This window comes from Lycium ferocissimum, chromosome 10, assembly GCF_029784015.1.
Source record: "Lycium ferocissimum isolate CSIRO_LF1 chromosome 10, AGI_CSIRO_Lferr_CH_V1, whole genome shotgun sequence".
Classification (NCBI taxonomy): Eukaryota; Viridiplantae; Streptophyta; class Magnoliopsida; order Solanales; family Solanaceae; genus Lycium; species Lycium ferocissimum.
In genome coordinates, this window is record NC_081351.1 from 17,686,813 (window position 1) to 17,698,172 (window position 11,360).

Here is an 11,360-nt window from a genome sequence, read left to right on the forward strand (position 1 = left end):
TCTCATAATCATCATCATGTCATGTATGCATAACTATATAAGCATAAGCTGCCCGACCATATAGGTACGGTGTGATAATCAATAATATTAGCATTAGCATTAGCCTGCGTCCAGGCCTCCCGCGTCCGGGGTATCATCTCATGCCGCCCACTAGTGGTGTCTGCCCATGCCATCTGGCCATGGTGTATAGGCGCCCGCCTTAGCGGTATGCCGACCATCTAGGCGCGGTGTGATATCATCATATGCTCATTATAACATGCTCATTATAATATGCTCATCATAGTATACTCATAATAATATGCTTGTCATAACTCATCATAATATGCTTATCATTGAATACTTATAGCAATACATGCATAGAGACTCATAGATAATCATACTTTATCGGAGTGACGTAAGGTCGTGGACCCCCGATGTCATTATGAGCATTTGTAAGTATTCTGCCTCACCTTGAAGGAACAAGCATAAGGTGAGTGTGTAAAATGATCAACATCAATGGGCTATGGATAGCTTCGTTAGCTTTATAAGACATCATTTCATAACTATAGCATCTCTTATCTCATATAGCTATTCATGAACAATGGCTCATAGCTTCCTTGAAGATGGAACATTCATAAGGAAAGGGGAAATTCATGCCATAGGACTCATGCCTTAGAAGGAAAGGATTAAGCCTCACATACCTTTGTCGTTTAACTACTCTATCGCTTGCTCGTTCTTCCTTAGTGCTCACGTCTTTACCTTCAAGAGAGTTCGTAATGTCGTTAGCTAGGCATTTACAAGAACGTCACTCTTAAGGCTAAAGAAAATTGGGTAGCGTTTCCTTTGTTTATACTACTTTCCGCCATATTCCATATCAACTCCCAACATTCATAACGACAATCACGATATTACTAATAATAATCGTCATTTATTTACATTTCTCGCATTTCACAATTTCCTCCCAATTATCCATAATTATGGCCAAAGTTCACTTATCGCATTCTTTTGTATCAAATGCTTATTTCATGTTCTAAATACCATTTATAACGCATTTATAACATCAACATATTTATTTCCATGATTCAATCCAACTACTACCCAATAATAATACTATTCACACATTTGATGACCCATTTGCTATACACTTCCACAATCCATGTGTTTCAACTTATTAATACTTCAAATAACATGTAAAGATCATGAAACTTACCTTAGATGATGGAGGAATAAGCTTTGGATGACAATTCACCTTTTCCACCAAAATCCTATTTCATCTCTCTTGGGTTTCTCTTGATTTGAATGACTTTCTATGGGTTTCATACACTTGATTCTCCTCAATCCTTGTTGTTAATCCTTGATTTCTATTGTTTTCTTGTGCTTGAAGTGTTTGGAAATGTTCTAAAGGTTTCTTGAAGTGAAGAGGTGGAAGATGAAATGAAAAAGAGGTCCCTTATATAAATTGAACTCAGTCCCGACCAGATTATACGGACCAACATACGGTCCGTATGTTTTCTACGGGCCGTATGTCTGGCCGTAGATCTGGTCCAGTGAGTTATGGTATTCTGGGCTGGATCTACGGTTGGACATACGGTCCATACTTTTTATACGGCCAGTATGTCTGGCCGTAGGTTTGTCCAGTTCTCCGGAAATCGTTTCGTCGACTCGTTTGATCTCCGATCCTTATGGAACCTTCTTAACACTTGTTCCTCACTTCAATACCATTCTAAGGGATGTTATAACTCTTTCTCAAGGTGTCATTAAGACATCACTAACTTAATACTCGAAATTCTTATTCGATACCCAACATAGGGCTTGCTTCCCTTAACATCTTTCCTTCCCTCACTCGAATGTCTTTGGAAATCTTAATTAGGACCATCACATACTATTTCTTACTTGTCCAAACGTCGCATACGTCATACCCCTCGTTAGTCTATCCACTGTACGCTTAGGGGGAATTTTCAAGGTGTAACACCACCAATCCAAAAGCTTTTGCGAAATTCAGGAGTGAGACTCCTCCACCATTCCTGTCCCTAAAGCCAAATCCTCCATGCACCTCATCAGAACCCCTCGAAATAGACCCAATATGCCCATTGAAATCTCTTCCTATGAATAACTTCTCAGTAGGCGGTATACTTACCACCACTTAGTCCAAGTCCTCCCTAAAGCTCCTTTTTACCTCCTCGTCCAAACCCACTTGTTGCGCGTAGGCAATAATAATGTTCAAAGTGAACCCTCCAACGACCAACTTAATCGCCATCATCCTGTCATTGATCCTCCTAACCTCTACCACCTGATCTCTAAGCTCACTATCTACTAAGATCCCTACCCCATTCCTATACCTCGACTTACCCGAGAACCAAAGCTTATACCTGTCCACATCCTTAGCTTTAGGTCCTACCATTTATTCTCTTGGACGCAAGCTATATTAATCCTTCTCTTTTTAAGAATTTTAACTAACTCCATGGACTTTCCTGATAAAGTCTCAATATTCCAAGACCCACTCTCAACCTAGAAGCTCCCTCAACCCCCTTAGCCCCCCCAACCCTAGCCTCCGTCCCCAACTGAGAACATGACCCTAGTCTATTATCCCTCACCAAAGCCAGTAAAGCAAAGATACGCTGGTGAAAGGTTAATCTAAGACAAACAAAGGATCAATACTAAAGCACAAGTTAGCAATAGTCTATAAGCAGTGAAATAGGTATTCAATTAGGTGGAGCAGGCAAAATTTATAAGGCTAAAAGACAGGAAATGGGCTACTGGAGATACCGACTCCAAGTAAATAAAACCTGTTCACCACCGAAAAATCTCTGTTTTCTGCCAGAAAGTATTGTTCCTTTGGCCGGAATCACTGTTCACTAGCCGGAATCACTGTTCACCGCCAGGAACTGCCAGAAAACTTGAGTACCTGTGGATAAACTAACCGAAAACCTACTGGTGAAAGGTTTCCGGTCGCAGGGTAGAAGAGGAAGAAAAAGAGGAAAAACAAAAAAGGAAGAAGAAAAGAAAAGAGAAAACAGAAGTGAGAGAGATCTCTGGCCGGCCGGAAACGTATTACCAGTGGTGGTGGTCGTCGTCGCCGGTTGGAGGGTGGGTGGGGCACAACAAAACCAGTATAAGCAACATTTATAGACTGGAAGATTACTTAGTTATTTTCATGTCTATATATAAGTGATATGAATAAATTAATGTAATCAAATCACTTTTAAACTATAATGAACTTCATGTGGACAGTACTACTTCAGACTAACAAGACAGCAGGAAACCAGGCTCATGTAATATCATCAAATAGCCCCAAACAACTTAAACTAAAGAGAGAGATATTCAAAATAATTTTTAGATTAAGGTCAAATCCTAGTCACTATATATTTAAGGAAATCACATTATCCTGAACTTAAGCTAAATTAATGAACTATTATACTAATAACATAATTTATAGTTATCCTAGCATTAAGACATAAGAATCATTACACTAAAATCACACTAATGTACAAATGAACTGCCACAGCAAATCAAAGCACAAATAAAATAACCCAAACAGGAATTTAAACCAACATAACTAAAAAAATGTAATCAAATAAGAACAAGGATTACCTTTTGGGGTCACAGCCTTTGAAGAGAATGAACCTAAAAGCTTTCTCCTCCACACTCAACCGCACACATTTATAATATTTTAAAACTTAAACTCAATCCAAAAATTAAAGGTTTTTAAGCAATAAGGTAGAAAACCCTAGGCATTCGGATTGGTTTTCAAACAAAGAGATTTTCAGTTGCTTGAAACTTCTTTTTAAAACAACAATGTTGGTGTTCTATTTATAGAACCCTTAAATTGACAAAACCCTAATCTCGAGTCGATGGGACAAATACACAAACATGCTTTCTCAAGGCTTAAATGGTCTAGATTTGGAGAAATTAAACAACAAACGGTCCAGATTTATCAAAATGCTTAAAGAAACACATCTTTGGCCTCAATCCAAAGAGTCTTTTGTAAACCAATGAAAATCCTTTATTTCAAATGCATGCAAACAAAGATAATTAAGGTTTTGTCGTGTATATCCGTTGAAATGAAGGGAAACATAAGAAAATTTTTACCTTTATGCCTTGTTTGGCTTGGATTCGGATGAAAGAGGAAGAGGCATTTAATTCCTTTCCTCAAGATGGCCATGCCACAACTGCGGCCTACCTGTATCCTCTGTGCTTTTGCCAAAAATAGCGATGAACGCGTAAGAGAGAGAGAGAAATCGAGAGGCGGCGCAAGGGTTTCATTGAAACCCTAGCGGATGAGATGATAATGCCCTTGTAGGTCTACTTGGCTGAGAGTCGGTCCTTAATGGACCGGGCCCGTCCATTTTAAAAATATATCCTTTTGGCCCTCTTCTACACACACACACACACACACACACACACACACATATATATATATATGCAGTATACATGTGTATATGTATATTCAGGGGTTTTCCTGGATATATTAAAGAAATGACCCATTTTAAAATAATGTCCTACTTAGTTGGGCTATTTTTTAAAAGGGATAAATACTTAAATAATTGAATTTACTAACTAAATTCTTAAAATTATAAATACCGACCTTAATTAAAATTAACCATAGGTTTGGTCATTTTAATTAATCAAAAATATTATCCATTATAATGACCCATTTATGCAAACAATATTAAATTAAATTATGAGATTGAGTATTTATTTTAAATGTCCAATTTCCTTGAATTTAAAAGGAGTGAAGTGTCTTAATTTTTCTCAATAATGCTAATATTGATCTAAATATATGGGAGTTAATTTTCAAAAATGACTTTAATATTTATAAAAGTTATTCTACCCAATAGAGGGGTAGAATATTGTCTAAATAATTTTCAAACATCATTTTGGCTTCTAAAAATGCCTACTTCACTTTATTTTATATTCAAGGACTCTTGGAGGTTAAAATAAATTGCGAGAGGTCAAAAATTAGGTGTCAACAACTGCCCTTTCGGTGTTCGGGGGAAAACCCATCCCTGAGCAACGAAACTTGATTGACCCTGATTTTGGATTGACCCAAGCCACATTGCCTCTTATTTTTGTGCAATTTACAAAATGTGTGGCCAGACCTTGGTTTCTGGGCTTCCTACATATCTCAGGTTTCATGAGAATTTAGGCCATTTGTAGTTCGACACAATTATGACTTCTAAATGCAATTTAAAGCAAATTCTCAGATCTTCCGGCAGTCAAGCTGGGAAGTCCGGTGTGATTGGCAAGAGTGTGATTGACTCTCTGCATTGAGTCCACCTACATATCCCTATTCTTGGGAATCAAGTCACTGTAGTTTGACTCAATCGGAGGAAAAGGATATCCCTTATGCGGGAAGGCCTTTGTGTGTTCCTGTGTATGTCCGACCGATTACGAAATAATAAAAACAGACAAAGTACATAAGCAAATAAGCAGTTTTGTGTGGTTGAGCATGGTGAGGAGTGATCTTCCAAGTCCTGGCCGGAGAGCTTGACTCTCATGGGGACCCTATCTCGACCGGCCGCATAAGAAAAAGTTCCATGTTTGTTCCGTAATCTATTTGGATTTGATTTGATCGACCTGCTCTTTGAGGCTAACAAATCTGCTTCCATTTTCTGAGTAACGTTGATTTTTGGATGATGAATATTGCGATCATCTGACCGAATTTACATCATCTTATTTCTTGAGCGAATACTGCGGTCTCTTGACCGGTTTCACATCGCTTTGTGGTCTTGCCATATCCAGTAATTTATATGCATTGCCTTTTTGGCAATTGATATAAATGCCCTCTTGATACGTTTATGTCAATGACCCTCTTGGTATGTTTGTATGAATGTCCCTCTTGACATGTTTGTATGAATGGTCCTCTTGGCAACAGGAAAATAGATATGCAATGGCTCTCTTGGCAGCAGGAAATTAGATATGCAATGGCCCTCTTAGCAGCAGGAAAATAGATATGCAATGGCTCTCTTGGAGGATAAGAAAAAGTGATAGCCCTCTCGGCAGCAGAAAAATAGATATGCAATGGCCCTCTCGGCAAATAAGAAAAAGTGATGCGAAAGACAGATATGGCCCCTTCGGCTGAATCTTCTTTCTTTAGTCCTTTGTTCCGCCTATGACCCTCTTGGTTGAATATCTTTTGTATTATTTTACTACAACCCTTCTGGCCAAACATTTGCCATTGTGGTAGCTTCCAGTTATTTCATAGCCATTGGGGCTTAATATTTTGCTCCCGTGGCCTTACCAATCCTTTTATAGCCCTCACGGCTAGGCATTTTTCCCTTATGGCTTTGATCTTTTATAGCCCTCGTGGCTAGATATTTTGCCCTTATGGCTTTTGATTTTTTCATAGCCCTCGCGACTGGATACCTAACCCTGATGGTATTCTGATTTTTCCTTAGCCTTTGTGGCTTTTGTCCTTGGTGGTAGTTGAAACTTTATGGTCTTCGTGGCTGGATATATATTCCGAAAGCCGGATCTCAATAGCAGTCTGGACTTTCTTTAGCGAAATGTTTCCTGCACATGAAGCAAGGCTAGAAAAAGGATCATCTTCCGATGTCCTGGGGACCTGCATCAGAAATGGGTTAATTTTTTCCTATTTTAAGTTGATCTATGTTCTTTGGCTCTGTCGCATCCTCAGCTTTCTGGACCCGAAACCCCTTTAGCTCTGGTATTCGAAAGATAAACCTATTCTCATTATGTAGAAAAATCATTTTTTTAATGCTACCATAAGGGTATCTAATTTGTGGAAAAATAAAAGCATTTTTAATTGTCATGACATGCGCTTTGAATGAGGGAGATCCTTTCATCCGTGAAATTTTTTAGACCTTTTCTCAAAAATTCTACCCCAGTTTAAATTTTGATTTACAAATGCTCATGCCGAATCTTCCGGATCTGCCCCAGTTTAAAGTTCCGAGTTGGCTAATTTTTGTAGTGGATTGAACTCGCGAATTTTTGAGATCCTCTCAAAAATTCTGCCCCAGTCAAGCAAGCAGCAGTCCTTGCTTTTTTGTGAAGTCTTATCTCTGAGGCTTTCTAGGGGCTTTCTTGGGTTTTTCTTTTGATGCGACCGAGCTCAAAGAGAGCCTATGTATCCTGTTGCAGTAGGAATTCAGGTTGAGCGTAGTTCAGAATAAAAAATAGTGGACTTTTGATTTTTACTAATAAAGCAACCGGGTCCCAGAAGGACTGCCTATGTATCCCACTGTGGGGAAATCAGGTCATTGCGTAGTTCATGATACAAAAGGTATTTTGTTTTATCTATCTATTACAAAATGATTACAAGAAAAAGGAAACAACTAATACAAGCAAATAGAATTACAAGCAAAGAGTACTATTTCAAACTAAGAAACTTCTTCTTTATGCATAGTAGCGCTTGATTGCATCTGAGTTGATGGGCTTTGGCCACTCTTGTCCGTCCATTTCTACCAATACTACTGCGCCTCCGGAGAGTACTTTGCGGACCACATAAGGACCTTGCCAGTTGGGAGCAAACTTCCCTTTGTATTCATCTTGATATGAGAAAATTCTTTTAAGCACTATCTGCCCAATCTGAAAAGTCTAGTTCTGACTCGCTTGTTGAAGGCTTTTGCCATCCTTTGTCGGTACAATTGACTGTGACATACCACAACCATCCTTTTCTCATCAATTAAAGACAACTGCTCAGAATGAGCCTAGACCCATTTAATATTGTCCAATTCTGCTTCTTGGATGATCCTTAGGGAAGGTATCTCAACTTCAGCAGGTATGACTGCTTCAGTTCCATAGACCAGCAGGTATGGAGTTGCTCCGATTGAAGTTCTGGCTGTGGTACGGGATCCCAATAAAGCATAAGGCAACTGCTCATGCCAACCTTTATGATTATCATTTTTCTCAATACCCTTTTGATATTTTTGTTGACTGCTTCTACGGCTCCGTTCATTTACGGCATGTAGGATGTCGAGTTTCGGTGGGTGATCTTGAATTACTCACAGATATCCTTCATCAGATGGCTACTCAGATTAGATCAATTGTCTGTTATCATGGACTCAGGTATACCTAATCGGCATATGATGTGGTTTCGCACGAAGTCAGCTACCACTTTCTTTGTTATTGATTTGTGGGATGTCGCTTCCACCCATTTGGTGAAGTAGTCAATTGCTACTAGGATGAACCGGTGGCCATTTGAGGCTACAGATTCAATGGGCCTAATGACATCCATGCCCCAACCAACAAAAGGCCATGGTAAGCTCATAGCATTAAGCTCACTTGGAGGGACCTTGATCAGATCACCGTGGATTTGGCACTGATGGCATCTCTGCACATATTTGCAGCAGTCGCTCTCCATGGTCATCCAATAATATCCTGCTCACAGAATCTTCTTTTCTAGTACGAATCCACTCATATGGGGTCCACATGTCCCAGCATGTATTTCTTCTAGAAGTTTGGTGGCTTCGCCGGCATCTACACATCTAAGTAGACCCAAACCCGGCGTCCATTTGTACAAAACTTCTTTGTTTAATAAGAAACCATTCTCCATTCTTCGGATGGTCTTCTTTTGTACATTTGTAATGCCTTCGGGGTACTCCCATCCTTCCAGATACATTTTGATATCGCTGTACCATGGTTTGCCATCTGACTTAGCTTCCACGTGGCAATAATATGCATGTTCTTCTTTCAAAATTATCCTTAGTGGGTCGATGTGACTGCTTTCAGGATGTTGGATCATCGATGCTATTGTAGCCAGTGCATCAGCAAATTCATTCTGAGCCCTTAGCTTATGTCGAAACTCAATCTTTCTGAATTTCTTGCACAATCTTTGTGCTAAGTTCATATATGGTAACATCTTTTCATTCTTAATGGCCCATTCGCCTTGTACTTGGTGAATCAGTAGGTCAGAATCTTCGATGACCAATAATTCATTGACGTCCATGTCCAGTGCCATTCTGAGACCTAGGATGCAGGCCTCATATTCAGCCATGTTATTGGTACAGCGAAATTTGAGTTTGGCGGCCATGGGGTAGTGTCGCTCACTCTCTGGTATCAAGACCGCTCCGATTTTGGAACCTTTGTAATTCACTGCTTCGTCAAAGAATAGTTTCCAGCTAGTATAAGATTTTATTGCTTCTTCTTCTATGGCCAACACCCCTTCGTCTTGGCTCAAGATCTTCATCCACTGGGCATGCGGCTAATAATTCAGCCAAGGCCTATCCTTTGACGGCTTTCTGGGCTATATACACGATGTCAAATTCACTTAACAGCATTTGCCATTTGGCCAACTTCCCAATGGGCATGGGCTGGCGGAATATGTACCTCAACGGATCCATCTTGGATATGAGGTGAGTGGTGTATGAAGACAAGTAATGTCTCAACTTCTGAGCCACCCAAGTTAGAGCACAGCAGGTTTTTTCCACTAGCGTATATCTTGCCTCACAGGCTGTGAACTTCTTGCTCAGATAGTAAATGGCACGCTCCTTTTTCCCTTCCTCATCGTGTTGTCCTAACACGCACCCAAAGGCCTTTTCAGCAACTGACAGGTATAGCAGCAAAGGGCTCCCAGGCCTTGGTGGCACCAAAACTGGTGGGTTGGATAGGTATCTCTTGATGGTGTCGAATGCCTCTTGGCACTCCTCTGTCCATTTTGTAAGAGCGTCCTTTTTCAAAAGTTTAAGGATGGACTCCACGATGATGGTGAATTGAGCTATGAACCGCCCAATGTAATTTAACCTTCCTAGGAAACTCATGACTTCTTTCTTAGTTTGGGGAGGAGGCAATTCTTGGATTGCTTTGATCTTTATTGGGTCTAGCTCTATGCCTCTTCGGCTGACTATGAACCCCAGTAACCTTCCAATCGGTACTCCAAATGCATATTTGGCCGGGTTCAATTTCAAGCAAAACTTCCGGAGCCTGTCAAAGAATTTTTGCAAGTGTGTGGTATGCTCTGAACTTTCCCTTGACTTGATAATGACATCGTCCATATAGACTTCAATCTCTCTATGGATCATGTCATGAAAAATGGTAGTCATTGCCCTCATGTATGTCGCGCCGACATTCTTGAGGCCGAAGGGCATTACCCTGTAATGGTATACTCTCCATGGGGTGATGAAGGCTGTTTTCTCGACATCCTCTCTATCTATTAAGAGCTGGTGGTAGTCGGCAAAACAATCCACAAACGATTGTAGCTCTTGCTTAGTACAATTGTCTATGAGTATATGGATGTTAGGGAGTGAAAAATTATCCTTTAGGCTAGCCTTGTTAAGATCTGGTTTGAATTGTGAGAGTTTCTACTTTACTGGAGCAAAACCCTCATTGATGGGTAGCCTGTGAGACACTATGTTGGTACTTAGCCCTGGCATGTCGGCGTATGACCATGCAAAGACATCTACGTACTCCCTTAGCAAACTTATCAATTCTTCTTTGAGAGGGGTATCTAGGTGTGCGCTTATCCTCGTTTCTTTTACATCCTCTTCATCACCTAGATTTATGGCTTCTGTTTCGTCCAAGTTCGGCTTCTGCTCATTCTCTAATTGCTTTACTTCCTCGGTGAGACCCTCGGGTAGCATTGTGGTCTCATCGTATTCCTCACACTTTTCTTCTTCTATGCTGCTCGACTCATTCGTTTCGCAGCATGTCATGACATTTAAGGTTGCTTTATTATTTTTATTACTGGAAAGAAATTCAAGGCAAAATACGTTAGTATAAAACATGCATGTAACAAAAACAAACAACAAAAAAATAGTCTTGATAAACCGAGGCTTTCATTAATTAAAAATACTTAGAGGTACAAACTGTGGTCTTGGATTAAGTCAAGCCATTTCCATTTTTGAAAACATTACGAGGTATGTAAGTGACAAAAAGGGGGTGAGTAATCGAGCCTCGATCGATTCTCTCCATTTTCAAAAAATAAATTCATCTTTCTCTACCGAAGAGCCAGTAGTGGGGTAGAGGCCCAGTTGGATAGCTGCTCGCCCGATTCTGCCTTTCTGGTGTTGGTTGCTTTAGCACATTCTTCCAGAATCACGAAGCAATCTTCCTCTTGGAATAGTATCCTTATCCCTTCTTTAATGTCAGTATCCTCAGGCATAGGCATTCTGTAGGGAAATGTGATACGACCCTAAATGGCACAAATGACCCAACTACTCAAACTGCTCCAAGGATTTATGTTGGAAGCAGATTCATGGAGGATGAAGCTTTGGGAGCACTTAAATGGAGTCATTGGAGGGCCTTCAAGCGATGGGAGATAGCATGGGAGAAGAAATCAAGAGTCCAGGGCCCAAGGCTTGCCTCTTAAAGTGGCTACCATTAAAAACTTAGGTGATTCAAGGCCGGAAGATGGCTATTTGTGCAAAGGGCTATTTGTACAAGAAGGGTTATACTTGCAAAAAGGCCATGCAAGCAAGGTTGAT

General features: G+C 40.2%; 1 protein-coding gene across 1 annotated transcript; it reads right to left on the reverse strand.

Moving 5' to 3' along the window:
- Positions 1-8,323: 8,323 nt before the first annotated feature.
- Positions 8,324-9,127, reverse strand: LOC132034668 (uncharacterized). Its single transcript, XM_059425047.1, has one exon. It carries the CDS (start codon positions 9,125-9,127, stop codon positions 8,324-8,326), a length of 804 nt encoding a protein of 267 aa, XP_059281030.1.
- Between the last annotated feature and the right edge of the window lie 2,233 nt (positions 9,128-11,360).